This window comes from Balearica regulorum, chromosome 3 (assembly GCF_011004875.1).
Source record: "Balearica regulorum gibbericeps isolate bBalReg1 chromosome 3, bBalReg1.pri, whole genome shotgun sequence".
NCBI lineage: Eukaryota > Metazoa > Chordata > Aves > Gruiformes > Gruidae > Balearica > Balearica regulorum.
The window spans coordinates 12,805,859-12,827,987 of record NC_046186.1 but is presented as its reverse complement, the minus strand read 5'-3'; the positions used below and the strand labels follow the sequence as shown (position 1 = coordinate 12,827,987).

General features: G+C 38.9%; 1 protein-coding gene across 5 annotated transcripts in view; it reads left to right on the top strand.

Annotated features, from left to right (window-relative positions):
• VSNL1 (visinin like 1) overlaps positions 1-22,129 on the top strand; it is a 94,394-nt gene that overhangs the window by 38,101 nt on the left and 34,164 nt on the right. For all 5 annotated transcript variants that reach the window (XM_075750581.1, XM_075750580.1, XM_075750579.1 and 2 more), the window contains one exon: positions 3,716-3,882. In XM_075750581.1, coding sequence (XP_075606696.1) covers positions 3,721-3,882 — 162 coding nt within the window. In that variant the 5' untranslated portion in view covers positions 3,716-3,720. The remainder of the gene's footprint in view (positions 1-3,715; positions 3,883-22,129) is intronic.

The window sequence follows — 22,129 nt, the reverse complement described above, 5'->3', positions numbered from 1 at the left end:
TGCCTCTAATTACAGGAAGGCATTGTCACTGGCTTGGTCAGCTTGTTCAGTCCCTCGTCTCAAACAGAGCCAGGCGGATTATGCACCGTACTGTGCTGGAGCAGCAAATCAGAGTACAGAACCCATCAGTCCCAAATTATACCTTTCTCAACTACTGATTTGGTTCTGTGGAACAAATAGTTACTGAAAGTGTTTATCAAGATGTCAGCTGTGGTTTTCTTTTCATTTGCTAGAGGATGTTATGTGGTGAGGTACATCAGGGATGGCTGGAAGGTGTTTGGGACTCATTGGACAACCTATGGCAGAGCAAGCAGCTGAGCAAAACTAAGGACCTGTATCACAGAGGCAGCAAACTGCTGTCTTGTTACTCTGAATCTGATGATAGAAAAGATTATGTGTGGGTACATTTGTCCAGCTCTTTATTCATATATTCTTACATAGGTGCAGACCCACTCCATTTTCTAGAATGTTTTATGTCCACATTACTGAAAACAGCATAGCTAACTTTGGAAGATGGTGCTGGGATTCACAGTTCTGTCTGCTTCCGTCGCTGTGCAGTGCCAGGTCCAAGGGCTGTAAAGCTAACGCGATAAATACAGAAAAGTTGCTATTGCAGAAAATTTGTCAGTCAGAACCACCTGATCTTTGCCCATTGAAGATGCTTTTTTTCATGTGTAAATGTCACTGAGTTAAATATGAATGGGGATAAGAATCCAGGTGAAAAGAGTCAAGTAAAAGCACACTTGGCTAAATTAAGAGAGCCAGAAGATGCCTTATGAGTCTACCTAAGGTAGTTACTATAATTACTGAGAGTCTTTAAGGGTCCTCTGAGTCCTAAGCAAAGCACCTTATGACTGCAAAGGGTAACACAGTTTAAAGGAGAAAAAAGAAAAATGAGGAAATAAACAGGTCCCTTAAAGATTAAAACAAAACAGTCTATTGTTTCACTTAAAAGCCATCTGAGTAGGAGCTGGAGAAATAACTGTATTGGTATACTTTAGCCTCTATGAGATTTAAATTCAGATTATGCCAAATTAGGTCAGTGACATACATGAGAAGATGGGGACTTCAAAGATAAGGCTAGGGCAACTGTTGTAAATACTATAAATTGCAAACCTGTCATTTAGTCAAAATGGCTAATTTCTGGGACATCTGCATGTACAGTTAGGCCTATGGCAATGAACTGAAAGGTTAAACTCTCCCATATTTGTGCTAAGTTTACCAAAATGTGTGGATGGGAGTTTGGCAAGGCTTCAAAGTGAGTTTAGAGCAAGCAGTGTGCTGCCCTTAATTAGCAGTTGTGTGAGTCGTTGCAGCAGGTTCTTGTAGTTCAGAGAGGAGGCAGGGCGTCAAGCAAGAAAGCCCTGCAGCAGCACACAGTGTTGGTAGAGCAAGGATGTGTAGAGCCTGGGGAAGGAGGGTCTGCTTGTTGGAAGCACTCCAAGAAATGGTGGCCCACTTCCACCTCCAGTTACATCTGTGCACAGCACACTTCTCTAACAGCTGTGTCCCGAAGGTGTGGAGGCATTTCTGGCTGGAGTTTCTATCCCAATGGATTGTGGCACTTTTTGTCCTTCTGACGAGCAAGTTTCCCAACTTTGTACCAGCTGAATGCTTTGACGAAAGACACTTTCCTTCTTGTGTTGCGGATGTTTATGCGGTCAAGTTGGGTGCTGTCCTGGCAAAGGGGTTTGCCAGCATCCCTGGTTGTCCTGGTGGGCTGGGGGCTGTGGGAGGGGGCGAGGACAGGCTGGGGAGGACCATGGCCAAAGAGGAGAGGGGCCATGAGGCGTTTCAGGAAGAGACCTGGTGCCACCGGTAGTATGGCACTGGGGGATGTGTTGGTCGCACACAACCAGGAGGAATGGTTAACTTTGCGCCTGCTTAAGGAAGGTTCCCGTATAGGAAGTTGTATAAATATATTGATTTGTTGGAACAAAGCAAAGTATGTGCTTCTGAGGAGAAAGAAACTTCCCCTTTGACATAGGGGAAGATGCCAAAAGCAATAGATTACTATCAGGAATGGGTGGTGATACGGACTAGAAATCAATGCATTAAATGTGGTGCTGTCATTAGAGACAGATGCTATACTGGGAGATAAAAATGGAAATGCTAAGCTAGGCTCAGGAAAGAAATTATTCATCGCTTTGCAGTGCTGTACAGGACAAGTTAAGTACTGTCTGTCATCTGATTAAAAAATAACTGGAAGACATCTCCTGTCATGAAACAAACTGTAGTAGAATCATAGAATCATAGAATATCCTGAGTTGGAAGGGACCCATGGCTCCACACAGGACCAGCCGAATCAGAGCATATGACTGAGAGCGTTGTCCAGACGCTTCTTGAACTCAATCAAGCTCAGTGCTGTGACCACTTCCCTGGGGAGCCTGTTCCAGTGCCCGACCACCCTCTCGGTGAAGAACCTTTTTCTAATATCCAACCTAAACCTCCCCCGTTGCAGCTTCATGCCATTCCCTCGGGTTCTATCACTGGTCACCAGAGGGAGGAGGTCAGCGCCTGCCCCCTCACTCCCCCTCATGGGGAAGCTGTAGGCTGCGATGAGGTCTCCCCTCAGTCTCCTCTTCTCTAGGCTGGACAAACCAAGGGACTTCAGCCTCTCCTCACATGTCTTCCCCCCCTAGACCCTTCACCATCTTTGTTGCCCTCCTTTGGACACTCTCCAATAGTTTTATGTCCTCTTTGTACTGTGGTGCCCAAAACTGCCTGCAATACTCGAGGTGAGGCCGCACCAGCGCAGTGTAGAGTGGGACAATCCCTTCCCTAGACCGGCTAGCAATGCCGTACTTGATGCACCCCAGGATACGGTTGGGAAAAAGTTAAAGAAAAGGATTTCTCAAAAGTTCTCTCAAAGGACATCTTTGATCAAACATCAAAGGACCTGGAAATATCTCAAAGGGCCAGCACGAGTAGTACTGAAATTACTGTATTTCTCTATACACACATGCGTATTTTGTACTTCCATATGTTTTATGTTTAATATTTATGTGTGTATACAAAATGTATATAACAAAAATAGTGGATATCTCCAGAGTTAACAGTGATGAAATACAAGCTATTGTGTATCAACTATGCAGTAAATATATAGATCTATATACATATGTGTATTTATACACATATATGTGCGTATATATAAGAATTACTTTTTTTTTTTCCAGTTTGGTTTCACCATTTTTTGAGACCAAGTGTGTGGACTCTCCTGTTGCTTCCTCGCAGTGGAGCATCTAGCACTGTATGTTACAAGCCTGTGTGTCCACAGCCTTGCACCTGTGAGCAGTAGCTGCTAACATGGGTGTCGTATCCGGAGAGATTTTCAAGACAAAGATAAAGAGGAAGTCTGTGGACATCCCTGAATTTGTGAAAAATTTTTGTTAAATTCAAAGAAATAGTGAAGTCATCTTTTTCAGCCTTAGTGTAAAGAAAAGCTAGAAATTACCTAATGTGAAGGCGAATGAGAAGTCTGTCTCCAGGCCTTCAGACTTCTAAATGAAAGTAGAATGTTGTCTTTTTCACCATTTTCAGCCTCTCATGTTCAAGCATAGCTTAGGTTCCTGTTCACTAGCCAATCTGTAAAGTTGCTTTTGACTAAAAGCAGCACTGAGTACGAAACAAGTGATGCGTTCGAGCTTTATCGCTAATTCTAGTTTAAAATGTTCACAGCAACTCTGCTAATTGTATTTATTTATTTCTTCTTAAGGCAGAATGGGGAAACAGAATAGCAAGCTGGCCCCTGAGGTGATGGAGGATCTGGTGAAGAGCACGGAGTTCAATGAACATGAGCTAAAACAGTGGTACAAGGGATTTCTAAAGGACTGTCCAAGTGGTAGACTGAACCTTGAAGAGTTTCAGCAGCTCTACGTAAAAGTAAGTTATGATGTATTAAGTTCCTATTATATGGCCATAGAAAAGGTTGCAAAGTATTGTAAGCAAACGTACGGTCAAGAGCTGCCATTCGTTTAGACTAAGGAATACCTTTGCTAGGAGAAGCGATGGTAAAGAAGAGGAGATCAATGGGAAGCGCTACCTTCATCATATCAGTGATTCGTTTAGCTACCAAAAGTTTAGAAAAAAAGCTGTGATTTACACACAAGAAATACACTCTTCTGTGTTCTGTAATTTATGGGCCTCTTTCACCTTCAAAGAGTGGTTGTGGTCCTGTTCAGTAAACCACACTGTACCTGCATAATACCACAGGAATATAAACCGTGTGACTGCTGGACCTACTCACATAAAAAGCTGCCCTTCTTTTGGTTTCAGCAAACGTGATGAAGTTTCGTGGCAGTATGTCCTGCAGATAAATTATGCGTTGTGCACAAAGGATTTATTTCTCTAAATTTTAAGTATTGCCTTTCCTTTTTCCCCACTGTCTCTTTGCCCTCATTATATATGAAAGGAAAACCAGGCTGCTCAGTTTATTTTCTCCTTATTTTTCATTGTTTTATCAAGTTCAATATAGTCTTTTCCTTATATTTATTATGTATTTATTCTGTAACAAGAAGAGCATGGGGGCAGCATAAGAAGTGTATTCATTTTACAAAGATAATTATATTTTAATTCAGAATTGAGTGTCTGCCTAAAGGTCAGAGACTTCAAAGCAATTTTAATTAGGAAAAATATTGGATGGCAATATGACGAACAGTAGGATCAGAACGGTTCATAAATACAATGTGAGGCTGAATAAAAATAAAAAAGCCTTTCAAATGTAAGTAGTTAATATTGAGCACACTGACAATTTCTGCAGACAGGTGGGACTGTCTCTTCCCTGAAATGCATGCTACAGTCCTTTCCTAAATTTCTTCAGCCTTGGACCGGATCACTCTGCAAATTATTACTTAGCCTCTTCTTCCTTCTTATGAGGGGTCTAACAAAAACTGCTAACTCCAGCTTACATAAATAAGCTTCTGTCTTCATATTTTAATATTTATGGCTCAAGATGTTGCCTCACAATCCTTTTCTTAAGAAATGACTGATTTTGTAATAACTGTTATTTTCAGATGAAAGAATTTTTACTGCCTCAGGTATTGTGCTATTTATTGACTGATAATGTATAGCTTCCATTTTAAGGAGTGCTAGGTGCACATCCACAAGATCAGACATCTAATCATTTCTCTTACATGTTTCTGAGGAAAGTAAATGGTCTTTACAAAATATGGATTCCTAATAAATTGCGTCAACTGTTTAACTCTTTAGAAATCACGATTTTCTTTTTGGCAAATCATAGTAAAGGGATTAATTTTTTTTATTTTAATGATTATTTTGTGTCTTATGGGGAAGGATGTCTTCTGAAAATAGCTCAAAACTGTTAGGACTTCCTCCCTTCAAAGGGGTGTTTGAAGCGTTCACAGATATTTCACAAGTTACTTCACTCATGAAGAAATATTGGAGAGTAAATTCAACATCATGGTTACAGAAATGGTAGTGCAAAAATAACATGAAGAGCACAGCAGTATTTTGCTCTTGAAATTTGGAGACAGCTCTGTGGTCTTACTAAGTTGCAATATCTGGCTTTTAGTTTTATGGCCTCATATATTTTTAGATATGCACATCAAATAAGATTGTCTCCCTTGCTTTGGTGGTTACAGGATTTGAGATCTGCTCTGTAATGGTACTTTCATATATTTAGGCCAGTTTATTGTCGTTCTATATATAATGTCTATATACAGGGCGAAATACTAATTTTGCAGAGGAGAAATACAATTAGCTGTAGTAAATCCAGAGCTTTACTTCTCTTTCTGTCACAGAAATGCTTGTAAAATAATGGCCCTGGGCTCTCGGAGGAGCTAATGGTCTGAGTGCTGTCAGTAGTGGCGACTTCTCCTGTGCAGGACCTTCTGCCTGCCCCGGCTGCTGGCTGCAGACAAAACCCCAGATGCACAATTTGATCTTTCCAGGAGGAGCCACCAAACAGGAGACCCAAATCTTTCTGATCCCATTTACAGCATTTCAGTTCCTTTGATGCATATTCAGGGTGAAAATATATGAAGCATGTATTGATTAATAATTCCTTTGCATGAACTTATAGTTGAGAGGGATGACATTATATCTCTTGGTCTGAACTGGATTTTATTGAAGAAAATTTCCATCAACAAATATACTTGGAAAAGAAATGCAAGACTTACCTTCTGTTCAGATTTACATTTTCTTAAGATGACACCATTTCTCTGTTCATGAGAGTTGTGTGGCACATTTTCATGTGGAATGATAAAAGGGTGTTCGTCATCAGACTAAGATGCAAAGAAAGCTCATCTTTTCTTTTACTCATACACAATGGAAAATATCCTTAACTTAAAGAGCAAAACCATTTTAGGCTATATCCTAGCATTATTTTGTTGCGAATTTCCTCATTATCTCCACTTACTGCTCTTCCATCGTAATTACAGAGTGGGGTGCACAATCTTGGGGCACAGAAACTGCATTTTTTTTGGTGAAATGTAACCAGAAGATGTGTCCTGGAATGTGTGATACGGATGTCAGGTCCTCAACACTTAACTCTTCCACTCTACGCGTTTGCATCAATTGTACTGTGCTGTTTACTGATGTAAATGAAGACTGTATTGACTAAAGGGGGAATTACTCTAGCTTCGTTCGGAAGCCCTTGCTATTGAAGTTTCCATTATGAATACGAATCATGCAGTGCTTAAAATAAATGGCAGTTATACAAACAGTCTCTACAGAAAAATTATTTGCAGCACTTTAAGTGGAAGTGTCTATAAAAATATTTAGTCAAGAACACCTGTGTTAAATAAGCAGCTAATAGGAGGAAATGTACTTTATACTGTTGCATATTTAGCATTGTCTGCAATCTAACAGGTTCAGTAAAAATTACTGGTACATTTTTGAGTGGATAGATTCTTCTTGGGATCCAGAATCTGTGGCAAACTATTAGGGCTCATGTTTCCTTTCATGGTGCTGAATGAGGTGAATGCTTCAGCAGTTTCTGAAACAGTTTAATGAAGAATTGTTTATATACTATAAGCCCAGAACCACAAAGAGACCAAAATGCTGAAACACAGTGTTAGCTGTCCCGACAGTCTGCACAGAGCTTGGGAGAGGGAGAAATTTGTGGATACCATTCTGAGGAAGCTGAAAATGGACCCAGCATGTTGTAAACAAATGTGCCAATGCAAAACCACAAGGTAATGCTCAGGACAGGAATTTGTATTAAATTCTACATTTCTCTAGGGTATATGCATCTGTTTTCATATGGGAGTTGCATCTTTCAAACCTCTCCTGCAGAGAACTATCTAGGACATTAGAAGTCAAAGCAAAATCAAGTGACTGGAATCCTTTTTCTTTCTCTCTTAAGTAACGAAGATAATGTGAGTGCCTTATCTTTACCACAGTGATTTAAGTACTCATCAAGCTGTAGGAAACTCTTAATCAATTACCATGTCCCTGTAAAGAGTTTGAATCTGCACTGCTCGCCCTCTCGTTGCTCTACCTGGGATGAGACTGGGCTGCTGGCAATATCCCAATTAACCTCTTTTTCTGCAGGAAATAGTGGTAAGTAGCATCGGAGAGGCTGGAACCTACAGTTTCTATCTTCAAAGTGAATATCCTAACTATTAAGCTTAATCCTTACTTGCTTTCTTCATGTTCCTTTTTTCTATCCTAAAAAGTCCTTAATTCTTTTATCTTACATAAAACATCATTAGCCCTGTGGGCAGAGAGCTGAAAGAATTAATATGTGAATGTGTCATTAAAATAAAATATACCAATAAAACATTCTGAACTGTTCCTATCATTCTTTAGGGTTTCTTGGAGTCTAGAGGGCCAAATACATTTTCCTTCAGATCTTTTGAATTCACCGAGTTTAGATGAATATGCCCTGGAGTGTGTAAGAGTGCATAATCAGTGCTAATGTTCACAGCAATTATGCATGTTTATTAACTGGAAAATAGGCTTCTATATTGTGATACTTCTTGGAACTGGGTCACTGAACATGAGAAGCATATCCTCTGGATTAGTAACAGAAGCAAGCACCAATGGTCCTTTAACTGGAAGGGTGGGGTTGGGAGTGATCATGATATAATGCTAGCATTAAAAACGTGATTTGCTTTGCGAATTTATTACACATCTATTATTTAGCTATGTTCTGGGGTTTTATAGAGAAAGCCTAAATTAAAAAAGTAGTGATGCCATTTGATTAATTACAATCAAATGGTTTGTCATATTTTTGGCTTCACATTTCCTGCCTTGAAGGGAATTGATTTCTAGTCCTTCAATTTAATATGCGTAGAACAAAAGAATTTCAAAAATCTATTGAAATTTAAGTGGGTATATTTGCAGCCTCTTTTCCTCTATCCAGATTTTCAAGACAGACTAGCATCTTTCTAAAGATGGCACAGAGCTCCTCAAAATGTTGGGTTAGAGCTGTGTTTCAGGCTTTCAGTGGCTGTGAAGAAGTGGGATTCCAGGAAAGAACAGCTGTGTTTACAGATGCCCCTAGCGTAGATGCAGTTACACTGGCAGAAACTGATTTTCCTGGGATCATCTCTTTTAACTGGAAGAACTGTGCTGGTTTTATGAGTGCAGTTTGGCCACTTAAGTTCTCCCTGTAGTAGGAGTACATTTTAGGTATATTATACCTAATTAATTAATATATTTAGGTATATTATACCAATCCTGTATTGCTAAAGAACTACAGCATGTTTTGAAATCGTGCAGATTATCAAAAATACTGATGTATCTACTCATACAGTGATTTTAGCCCATGCTGTTGCTGCCTTCCAGAAGATGACATCTGGGGTGCTAGCAGTCTTCCTGGACAATATAGCAGTGTGTTTGTTGGATGCACCACCTAAATTTAACTGCAACACAGAAAACATCATATGTATTTCTTTATTTATAAACATGACTCTCAAAAAATCCTTAAACAGCTTAATAGTACTGCTGTGTTAATGAATTTTTAAAACTGACATGGAATAATAAAATGATTATCGTTACGTTAGAGCTGATCTGAAATAGTGTTGGATGCAAACAAGTAAAGCAAGAGATAGCTCTGATCCAGGGACATTACAAGGTGACTCTATAAGAAGCAGCACTTACGTAGATAGGCAAATAGAGGCTAGAAAGAACTAACTAACATTATTGGCATCAGTGGAAGTTTTGCTTTGGTGGGGGTTGTAGAATAATCTGCGAGGTAGATTCTTAATGCATTCCTTAAGCACTTAATACAAATCTGCACATTTGAGACAATTACAGTAAAATCATTAGAAACAAGTGCTCCTAAAGAGTAAAAAAAACCTTTCACCAGAAATGCAGTGAAAGTTCCTGTGAAAGGAAAATGAGTATAGCAGAATCAAAAAAGCAGTATGCTGAAAAGCAAATTATTTGTGGTCCAGCATTATCACAGGGGAGTGCTTTTCAGGATGAAGTATATATTTAGTGCTCCAAAGCTGTATTAAAATGGGGTTCTGATAACTTTAAAACCAAAAGAGATCGCGATTGCTTTTCACGCAGGACTTAGTTTTAAAAAAAAAAAAAAAAAAAAAAGCATGGTCTTGTTGCCTGGGTGTTTTCCATGGAAAACTGCTTCTGCCATTATTCCTCCTCCTCCTTCTCCTTATAAACATGAATAGGCAGGTGCTGTGCCAAAATGCAGGTCTACTAGAAAACCACATAAGAGGCTTATTATATGTTTCAAACAGAAGCTGAAATTGTGCTGCATGAATTTAGAACAAAGGGCCAGAATGTTTCTTACATATAAAACCAAAATCAAACAAACCCCAAAGGCAGTGTTAACTTTGAAGCTGACTTTGAATGATTTGGAGAAGGGGAGGATACTGGTAACATGCCTTTCTGCTACATTTCTGTCTCTGTGCTGATCCCAGGAAAAATAATGGCTGGACTTAGTATCATTTTACGGAACATATTTTAAAATCGGTTTTTAGTAAACAGAGCTTTAAAGATCAGCAACCGTATTGAAAAATAAAATACAGTAAATAAACATGGATTCTCACTTAAGCTGCAAAGTAAAATGAAAACAGTAATTTTCGGAAGAGGACCAGCACACTGGGTAGTGAGCTGTTCTGAAAATATGGCTGTAAATCACAGCACTGGATACCAACGCCTTTAACAACATAGAATGGAGTCAGTTTAGATTGAAATCCTAATCTCCCTGAAGCTAATGGGAGTTTTTATTCCTGATCCTTATTTAAGTGCTTAGGACTGCTCTGAGCTCTTGAAATTGTTTATCATCGTGAGATCCGAGTCCTGTGAAGTCTGGTGCAAGCTCCATAACATCCAGTTCTACAAGCTGGATCTAAAGTCTGGAGAGCTCCGCTCATCACATGTAAAGACCGTACGCATTGCTAGCTGTCATTTAAAGGCAGCAGTTAGTTAAAACCTAGGTCTGTACAGATGAATGGTGAGAGTAAAAGTCTGGAAACTATGAGAAAAAACATGTCAGAGGCAAAGGAGGACAAGTCCTTTTCTTTTTGCAGCATTATGGCTAGTGCTAATTTTAAAGGCTAAAATACATTTTTCTTTGCTTCTGTTGCAGAGCACGTAATGACCCATATCCTCCAGACAATCTCTGGAGACTCTAAATCTAGAAAATTAGGAAGTCAGACAATTCTAAGAGATGAAATCTAAATAGCTAAATCTTAATTGCTCCAAATAGCAGCTTGTGGAGTGTCCAGGCTTGTGGGATGAATCTTTCCAGTGCTAGAGCAATTCAGTAACATATGCTGACACCCTCTCCAAGAGAGGCAGGAATGTTGGTCACATGAATCCATAAAGCAGTCTGCCTGGTCAAAGGCATCTCCAGGGCTTACAGAGTCAGCAGATGTGTGGGGATATGAAGGTTTAGTCAAAACCTCTCATTATTACTAAGTATTGAATAGTTCTGTAATTCTGTGGTTATATGTGGTTCCTGGAGGCACTAAACTAATATCAAGTCCAAAACATTGGAGAGAGTGTGTCCGGCCAGGGCAAGATGATCCAGCCTGGAATGCTTAAAAATCTTACCATCTACATGCATGCCCTGTTTCCAATGTAGCCCAATAAAAGAATCCAGACTGGGTAAATTTTCCAACAATAACGTGGAAATTACTTCACCTTTATTTCGAAGGAAGCTCACCGGTTCCAAAAATTGACATGTATTTTTATAAGAGAACTTGTTCCTTTACGACTCACCTTTGCTCTGTGTTGGATTCCTTAGAGAAATCACAGTGATGAATTTGGTATACTGTAATTATTTTTGTAGCAAAACACTGAACTCATTAATACGGTTACAATTTTCCCTGAAGGGTAATATAGAAGGAGTGGGGCAACTCGGATGGAGAGAGCCATTGTTAACACAAAGTATCAAAGACCTCAAGGAAAAAAAGACAACAAAAATCTGTCAGAACCAAGTCCCATAGCTGTTACGGTGTTCAGGTGTACTATTTGTTGTAACAGTATTTAGTATTAACCGTATTAATGAATTCAGTTAGTGGAAACCTGTATTTTAGGTCTTCAGTAACTTTGATTTGGAAAACTAAATCACCCTAAAACTTGTTCTGAAGGCTAGTAAGCATGCGTTTTTGTTACTTGAGACAAAGCAAACTAAGGTCTTTCAGGGACTTCAGCTTGTCATATTTCTTGAACTTTAAACATTTCTGTTTGTTTAAAATATAAGCTGTTTGCTATTACAGGGTTCCTGAAGGACCCTTTGAAACCAGGGCACTTCATTTAGCATTGAAGTAAACTAATATGATGTAAAATATTTTGTTTTAAAACATGGAAGTGTTTTCCTCTGGTATCAAAGTCTGCTTCCAATATCTCACTTGTACACAAGGCCTGGGGCTAAAAACAGCGTTCTTGTTTCATAAGGTATGGACAGGAACATGGTGCTCGGAACCGAGTCCCTTCACCCCCAGCTTCACCTCCCCCTCTCCTCCCGGGGATCGCAGCAGCCCTTCAGAAAATTAAATTACCTTACCGATACGTACTTCCAGAGCTTCCCAGATGGACAGCTGTGAGTCACTGTAGCTGGGTGTGAATACTCCAAAAATTAAAGGGGTCTGATTAGTCTGGGCCATGGCTCTCGCAGCCATGCGTTGCGTCTCCACCTGCTCCATCTGCTTGTGGTCCTTTGACGTGGCAAATCACTGTTAGCACCGCGACGCGCGCTGCTGTGGGTGGCTATAGCTGTGCAGGTAGTGGAACATCAGGTGTTTTTACAGGGGTCTGTGGTATGAAGAGTCATTTGGGAGCTCGCTTAGTTACCAAATTAAATGCGGTTTTTATCACGTAGACATTAGTTGAGATTCCAGTCAGGTTTCTACTAATCATTGTCTGAACGTTTCCAGTACCTTGGGATATCAACTTTATTTTTCTGCAATGAGAGTAAATTTCCATCTTTTTGTGTTTAATTAAGGCTCATAGGAATAGACTGTTTGCACCGACAAACCTATTGATTGCTGAATTGAGATGACTTACCGCTACTTGGCATGAGAATTAGCTAGCTACCTTAATTTTACATTCAATCATAAACAAAACAAAATGAGAAAAACATGTGGTTTGGAAGATAAAGTAATCAACACAAGGAAATTCAAACTGGAGGAGATTTTGCCATTTTGCTGCAATACAGATGAAACATTCTTGGAAGACGTTGGTGTGAAATCCATCTGTATGAGAAGTTGTGAAGTTTGGCTGTCTGGTTGCATGGATAGCCCAGAACTGAATATGCACCTTGAAATAAAATCTCCCTGTAGTCCAGAGAAACAGCAGTATAACAGAAGTGTTAATCAACACTATAGTTCACCTCAAAGTGAATATCAAAGTCAATTGGGGATTATTTCCATGTTAACAGAGCTATTAAAAAAAATTAATTAAAAATTCTTAGGTCATTAGTTGAAATAAGATTTTATATGGACCTTGTTAGCAACTTTCAACAGAAGTATACTCAATTATGAAGCTATTTCTAGATGTCTGTGTCCCCTTTCATTTGGAATTACTGTTATCCCTTACTAGGAAATTACACACCTGTATGCACACTCATGACTCTTCACAGCTTGCTTTGAAAGGTGTTCACTAATTTGCTCCTCCCTGTCAAACCGATCTGGCTGGGAGATGGTTAAAGCCCTGTTCCAAGGTACATGGGTTTTAGCTATGTGATTCCTGTCAGTAGCGCTAATACCAAATACACGAGAACTGATTAGAAGGAGCAGTCCTTGAATTTGCTTTCATGTTCATAGGCTCCAGCTACCACTACTTCTTGTGTCCGTGTTGACTACGTCTGTGTCCCTCTTCTAAATACCTTTTTGGTACCAGAAACACTTTTAATTGTGTTGGTGTTTACTAATGTAGCAATTACAGTGCCTAATTTTATAATATGTGTCAGTGCAGATAGTGATGTAATTAAATGGTGTAACTGAAATGATAAGTTGTCTAAGAATGGACCAATTAAAATAAGAAATTGTGCTGTGAAAGCTTCACAGTTAAAGCCTGCAGATGACTTCAGGAGACGTCCTCCCTCCTAGCATGGATCTGTTTTCACCAGAATAAACTCCAGCCAACTGCTTTTCAGGCAGCTGCTAAACACGGGTAGCTGGAAGGTGATGCTCTTTGGATGTGGTCCCGGTGAAATGCAGATGTCCTCAGTTCCCCTCAGTCTCCCTACCCACACACACATGCCTTAGCCCCGGCGGGAGAGGAGGCAGTTGTTCCTCCCACTAAATCACTGCTTCCCACTTTCCCTCTCACAAATGCTGGTGTCACTTTGGCACGTCAGGTGCTGTTCCCTGTACTCCATTAACAGTCCCGACTTCATTCAGGAATAAAACAAATCTCCTCTCCTCAGCATCCGATTTCTACATTTCAGTACAAAGCATCTTCAGCACGTTGAGTCTTGTATTACACATGGGTTGGTAAACTTGGTACAAACATTATATACACAGATTAAACTTCTCCCAGTTTCTTAATTAGGACAGGTCACTTACTTAGGTGGTAATCCTCCACAGTTGCTTAGTGGTGACCAAATCCCGAAGTTTTCTTGGAGGAATACAGTCATACCATTTCATGTATATCTAAAGCCACAGGAAGGTACAGCTGAGCATCAGCTTCACACTAATGGTACTGCACACACAGTTTTCTTCTTTTCTGTTGCTCATTTGTGCAGAACAAGAGATGCCTTAACACTCCATTTATTACTTTAGGAAGTCATAGTTCCCAGTATTTGACTTTTTAAAATACAGTGTCCATACATGGCATTTGTTTGCTTGTTTGGATTTTTTTTTAAAGAAAAGTAGTAACTTCAGATAACACTTGGCCTGAGAAAGGTACATTTTCTGAGTTCCAGTATATGGTGGTTCTTAAGAAGCCAGCAAGAAAACTGTGGTTAGAGTCTAAAACAGCTCTTTAAAGCGTATCTAATGTCTTTTTTTTTTTTTTTTGAGTTGGAAGAAATGCTGGTCTATAAAATAGGATTCTGAAAATGGGAGATTATAATAGTAACAGTCATATTTAATTGTAAATGTGCTGTATTAATCTTGGCTTGAAGAAGCAATTATTTATGTATCAATTAGTTCTTGCTACAGTTAAATACAGTATATGACAAGGGAAGCCCAACAAATTAGTGGCCTTGTGTTAGAACTGCAAACTCTGTGCTGCAAATTAGCCCCTATGGTGTATTAGTCTATCCGCTCATTTATTTTTAAGATTCTTTTCCCCTGGAGTTTTTCTGTAGAGCAGGAAAATGGTGTTTAATGGGCCTGATGTTATTTTCAGAGAGACATAAATTCTGGGGTTATTCTAATGTACGGCCAAGAATAGGGAGAACAAGGACAGTTCCTGTGTCTACTACCCTGGGGTATCCTTGAAACATAAAAGATCATGAAAGAGAGCACATGCTCTAAAAGAACATGTAAGGAAACCCTATTTTCACTCTCAGAAAATTAAGTTACACATATAGAAATTATCTGCAGGTCCAGGACAATAAAGCTGAGTGAAAAAATAACACTAACAGAAGGTAAATGATAGAAAGAAGAAGTCTTTGTACTCAGCAGTTCCTTTTAAAGTGATGTACCTTTTGTTACCTCTTTTTCTGTGAGAATAATGGCATTTTGCCAAAGAAATCAAATCTGTTTCCAAAGGCAGAATTTAACACATTCGGTATAAAAATTACATTAACACACAGCCAAATTATTAAAGACTTTTGAAAATGATTAATTTGGCACTCAGACTTCTAATAGGCATCCTGTAGAAGTGGACTATCAGTGGAAAATTAGCTCTTGAGCTCTATCCAGCGGGCAATTGTCAGTGTGAGATAAAAGAACTGCGTTCTGGCTATCCGAGGGTGGAATTTTTCCTGCACAGGCACAATAAATAGTTTTTGCTAGCAATACAGAGGCTGCCAAATCAACGTATCTGAATAAAAAAGTATGTTGTGCTTTACACATGGGAAAAGTGCTCCAGAACAGTTAATTCCTATGAAAACATTATCCCTGCATTATCGCCAATAGTACTTGCCTTCAGGCAGTTTTCAGTTATTTGTTTCCATTTTCTATACACGTACCCAATGTTCTTTATTTCCATGTGATTGTTCATCTCAGTCGTTTTCTTTGCTCTCATCTATTCTGGGCTCCTGCGCGTGCATTTTACATATTGCCAGAATACTTTGGGCTATATTTAAGTTTCCAGATCATAGAAATACTGTTCTACATACAATGCTATCAAAGCAACTGTGGAGTACTAAGAGGACCATTGATTTCTGTGGGACGACCCATGTCACTGCAAAGTACACCAGTGGGCAAGAACGCTTTTTACCTTTTCTCCTTCCCTTTTATGTAGAGTAAAAGCCTGGAATGGCATAAAAATTCCATGGAAGTCCTGTATGTGTGTGGTGTGAGTGAGTTCACGTAGCTCGCTGGTTGAAGAAGTCTCTGCCAGCACATAGGTGTAATAGCTGGGTCGAGGGACAGCTGAAGTCGTGTTACTGTGCAGACAAGAATGCATGTCTTGGAGCCAAAAGAACAAGAAGAGTGAAAAAAAAACCCTCTTTACAAGAAAAGCGATCCTTCGTTACTGTGTAGATCATTTTACTGTATAACAAAAGGGAGCTGTAACAATGCACAAGTCACACATACATTGAAGTGAAAGCACTATGGTGGAGGGTAAGTTTGACCAACGTAAGAATTGTTCTTTAGTATAATCCATGATGGGCTAAAAATGCACTTTTTGAATTGTTAAAATTAATTTATTTTATTAGGGCCTCAATTCTTGCATTCACTGGGTAAATTCACAGAATGAAATATAATAAAAAGCAAAAGTTTTCTCCTCCAAGGAGCAAAATGCCCTTCTTCTTCCTGGAGTGGGCCAGAAGATGCAACCTTGGCATCTCCAAGATTCTGCACAATCCTGGCTGTCAGGCATGCAGAGTCTTGAGCTACATCCCCATCTTCTTCTTAACCATAATGTGCTTTGCTTTGCTTTTCTTCTTTCCTAGGGCACTGGCTAGATGAATGGTGAAGCCTGATGTGATATGTATACCTTTGTCCTTTTCTTTTCCAGCTTTCGAATTTCTGCAACTCTGCCTTGTTGGGCAAAGGATGCTGTGACTTCAACATAATGAGAAACTTGCTGTTGGGTCTGCTCATTCAGCCTGTGATGTGGGCTTGGTCATTTTATTTTAATTTGTCTCTCCACCTTAAGAAAAGGGCAGTCCAACATCAGAAAGCCAACCTGATCCTTTATGCAAAGGAGGACTCAATAGCTGAAAACTTTTCTGAAATACGAGTCTACAAGCTCTAGCAAGATTCTGCATAGCAAAGCAAAATGAGTGGGCATAGCTGAGTGTTCGTTATTCATTGTTAGTGGAGCTGAGAAACGCTTTTAAGAAATAGAACTATCCAGGATCTTTTACTTGAAGTAAAATGAAATGTCTTCAGAAAGATTTTTGAAATGTCTTCCTTTTAATCTTTGAACTTACACATTTCTAATTTACTATGTCAGATTTGAGGGTTTTTTCCTCTGTCATTTTTTTATTTTTTAAATTTTTTTTGGCAGTAATCCCAGTTACTTGAATGGTGGTGGTGTCAAACAGTAAAGGTTTGAGAAATGAAAGGAAATTAAAAAAAGAAGAAATTGAGGCTGGATAAGTGTAAACTTGCTGAAGCCCTTGGAAGATTTAAAATTACATGTATTTTTATAAACCTAAGGGTTTTAAAAATTAAGACAGATGATGAAGAGAATGTTGGCAGGAGGACATTATCTAGACAATCCATTCCATGTTTAAGATTATACATCTGTAATAAAATACATGGTTCTGAGAAGAACTGTACTGAAGTCTTTAAATAAGGTGGTAAATGAACAGATCGAAAAGGCAATGGTCCTGTTCAAATCCATAGGAGATTTGACACCTTCTCTGGGACCAAGACATGCATTTTACCAGTTCCTTGTTTTATAACATACGATATACTCTGCAAAAGAATGGCAGATGGCCTTACAGCTAATTTTTTTGCGATGAGAATATGTTCACCTCTTTTTGTCTTTTGTATGGACATTCCTTCTGTCTTGGTAAGTTCCACAAGCAAACAATCTGTTACCAAGCTCATCCTGAAATGACAAATTTAGTATACAGGGAAGTGCACAAGAGAAGATGCTGGACCGGGCACTCCTGGGAACTCCCATTCAGGCCATTGTGGGGTTTTTCAGTTCATTGGCCAAACAAATCAGATTACCACATCTGTTTCGCCAGATGGTCTGTCTAGTGTCATGAGGCAAGTACAGGCAAAATACTATCTACAACTAGCACAAGGACGGTATTGGCAACTTGCTACAGGAAAGGAGTTATATTACAGAAAACCACTGTTGATGGCATTTGATGTTAAACTCCTTTTCTAATAGGCAGGTGAACTGAGCACAATGTCCAGCCATGGTCGGGGTATGCAGGCTGTAAGTGGCAATCTAGAAGACTGAGTAGTGCTCTGGTTGGTTTCTGGATTGCAAGTTAGGAACATTAATCTTCTGGTTAATTTTCTATTAATCTTGGCCTGACCTGCATCATACTATCAGATCTTTTTAATTCTTTGTTTCTTTTCCCAGCAGCTGTCAGCAAAACAGTGTTGTGTGTATTTTGGGTTCATTAGACTACTTCTCTTTCTTCTATTCTGCTAGATCCACTGTATGTACATTAGTACTGTTAGGTCCATAATACATAATTTAAAAAGAAGAAGAAGAAAGAAATTATCACAACTGCTGTGCTTCCAGCTAAAAGAAACTACCTGAGATCCTTTTCCAAATTATCATTCGGTTGATTATGGCCATATAAGGAAGCTTCACCCAGAGGCTGATCCAGCTGTGGTTAACTCCTAAGAATTTGCAGTGACTGGCTGTTATGATGGAGCCAGTTGAAAGTTCAAATATTGTAGGACACTTTTGTATAGTTACTAAAATGGATTTAGTCCCCATATACCTTGAAAATTCCAGTATTATAGGAGAAATGTATGGGACTGTATTATTACTGGAGAGCAAAGGCATCTCCAGTGGGCAGATCATCTCGTTACAGGATAGGTGTGTGAGAGAGATGGCAGAAACCGTTCTCTGCAGGAACCTGTCTACCTATATCTAAAGGGTGCAGTGAGCTGCAGAAGGCTAGAATTGGAAAGAGGAATCCAGACACTGGTGAGACATATTTCAGAGAAATTAATTAAAAATTAATCCCAATTGCAAGATACCGTAGAGGCTTTATAACATTGCTTGGAACATACAAGCATGTTTTATATCAAGATGTCAAAATATTTTCTTAGCAAATAGTAAAAATCACAGAGGTAAACTCACTTCACACTTTTTTTAATTGTCAAGGACTCCCTGTGGTCATTGGCAAGATTTTCTTCCCCTTTGGTGGAAGCAAGATCAAGTCCTGTGGACTCAGATGGACAAGGGGAAAATAGAAACTGAGATACATGAAGAACAAGTGTGCTTTTAGGCATTTGTAAACTCTTTCTTTGCTTAGCTTAGAGCACATTCATACTGGGGAAAAAAAAAAAAAGGTTGTTTCTGACTTTTTATTAGTTTTATGATAATTATAATAATTACTTTAAAAGTCACAAGCCAGGAAATTCTAAATGAGACAGTATAATTATAATATATAATCGTAATAATGCTTCCTTCCATTCCTCACTTGGGTATTGTGAGGCTTAATTAGTTAATGTTTGTACAGCAGTAAAATGCAAAACACCAAAAAAGTATTAAGCATTTTTCCTGGTTTGGTTCTTCAGTGCAACTGATCATCTTTCACAAGGTTCTTAAAGGGGGACAATTTAAAAAGATCTATATAAACCAAACTGTATTTTATATCTGTCTTGCTGGTAGTTGGGAGTGGCAAATCACTGTTTAATTGCATCAGTATTTCTCATGAACATGCTGACACTGTGACAATGGATTTGACCTAGAAATATTTGTTGATTATCATATTTCTGGGCCTTGCAACAAAATTGAAGTGTTCTCATGGGAGCCAGAGACACAGCTGATGGAAATGAACAGAGAATGAGTGACACAAGCTGACAAACCATCATATTTAGAAGGGAGAAAAAACCACAAATAAATGGCATTCAAACAGAATAAGTAAAACCTTTTGTCAAATATTCAGAGTAAGAAAATCCATTATTTCTTCCTTTCTGCTTTACAGAGTTCAGTGGGGAAAAAAACCTTGTGCAACGTGTAAATCTGCAATGTATAAACAGCAAATGGAGGTAGAGCTCAGGGAATGTGGCACTGTAGAAAAAAAATACGAAGTTTTAAATTATCTTTAGATCGGAGTCCCAAACAAGATAAAAACAACTGGATATCAAAATAACTGCTTTACAGACTGTAACAATCAGTCTGGGTAAGAGGTGGAAATGGATTTAAGTTAATTTTCAGGAGATTATTAGCACCTTTGGGGACAGTACTCAGATCCTGTGAGTTAAAATCCAGGACCTTTTCCACTAGATCATTGCTTACCCTCATCCTTGCCATTGAGCTTCAGCACGGATGTAAGGGTTAGGATTAATTTTACCATCTGAAGGCTAGTTTGTCATTTGGGAAAGAGAGAGGCATTTCCAGAGGGTTATTAATTTTGTCTGCCTTATACAAAACCACCTTTGTTTCTTTAATAGCTAATGGGCTGAAGGAGAGTTCTCAAAGAATTTAATCTGATTTTAAACATTTTTTTTTTTTTGATACTATGGAAATGCCATTCTCCATTGACTACAAAGGGATTCTCAAGTTTCACGGATGTCTTTTAGATGTAGACAATTAACTTTCAGAACCCTAAGCTAAATTGCATCCTACATGTGCAAAGAGTCTGTAATGATGAGCATGGGCACAATCCTCCAGGGTGCTGCACACCAGCAATGCAGAAGATACTTAAGCACCTGTAGGAGGGGACAGTCCTCATCAGTGACCTGGGTCATGCTCAGGTCCATTCATTTCAGTTTGGAGACCATTTTAAGTTCCTTCTTGCTGATGGTACCATAGAATAAAGAAGCTTCAATTGTAATCCACATGTTTCTGTGAGCATATGGACCTGTCCAATATAGATTAACCCAGGTATTTTTTTAAGCAGAGATGGGGTGCTAAACAGTTGGCTTTGGATTCTCATGGACACGTGGATCAGTGCTTTTAAAAATAAGTTTTCATGCAAAAAAATGGAGATAATATGAAATCCCAGTTCTGTAAACGCAGCGAAAGTTTTGCAGTTGACTTTCATGAATCCATTATTTCACCCATTAAATGGAACGCAGTGTGGTCAGTTTTATTGGTAATCATATGATGGTTAAAATACTAGAGTGATCAGTACATAAAACCAATCATAATTAAATACTGACTCTTGTTTTTTTAACCTCAATCTCTCTATTATTTAGGTTGTGTCAGGCTGTTTGGCTTTGTATTCAGGGCTGTATTTTGTTTGGAAAGAATTTTTCTAATCTAATATTGCCGCTTACTCTGCTTCCAGCCGATTTATAAACATCCGCTTTTAGCAGGCAAGAGCTTTCCACTTTTGTAACCGCGAGAATTTCCATTATTGCATTTACATGTGTCTCAGCCGCTGCTAAGCAACAGGGCTGAGTTACCTGCCAAAGCTTGGATTTAAATCCCAGGTCTGTAAAAAAGGATGGATAGAAATATAGATGTGTAATATACTTAAAATAACAAGGGAAGAATGTGGTTTTGGAAATACGTAGAAATGTGAAGGTATAAGAGAAAACCACTCCGTTCTAGAAACATGTTAATAAAGGTAATAGAATGTTTTAGAGAACAATTAGAGAGTCAATCAATTTGTTATATTTTGATGATTTGTTCTCAAAAATAAATTGTTTTTCTTTGCCAAATCTTACCACAAAGTGTCAGGTCTACAGGCGATGTTAGATAACGGGGAGCAAGGAGTAGAGAGAACATCAAGAAGAAAACTTAATTGAATGCATATAGTATTCCTAAACAGACCCAGTTTGATTCATAGTATTTTGTATAGTTAGGTTTGGTTCTTTTTTTAAAGACAGATGTATTTATATTTGGATAAGAAATGAGTCAGTCTCAAGTGCTTTTCAGACTTATTTTCTATTGGTGTTTTTCTTTTTGGTCTCATGCCTTTGGCTTGACAGGGTGAGACTGTTTCTAAGAAATGGTTTGGATGCTAGAAATGCTGTTGCAGTTAATAGCATTAGGATTTAAGGCTAAGGGTGCATCATGAGTGGTGGTGTACCAACACAAGGCATAAAGATGGTCTTTACCATGCATTCCTATAGTCTGCCTTTAAAGAGAAAGTGGTGGATAGGGGGAAATGAACCACCAGAGTAAAAGTGCGTAGTGAAACAATATTGAGAGCCCCAGAAGTCACAACCCAAATGCCAGCTGACAGTTGTCAAGCCTTGGGTAGCCACAGATAGACTTCAAGAAGACATTTTGAAGAGGAGGAAATACCCTGCAGTGGGTGTCCACTGGAAGAACGCGTCATGCCGCCTGCTCCAAAACTGTAGGTAGTTACAGGCAACATCACTGCTCGAAGAGAAGAGCCAGTCTGCATTTGTGCCTTGGTACAGTGAAGAAAGAGGTATCGCAAAGGCTGCAGGCTGAAGTGACAGGACAGGTAGATGAATTTTGCAGCAGTGTTGGCATGGTGTTAACAGTGGGAAGATAGATTTTT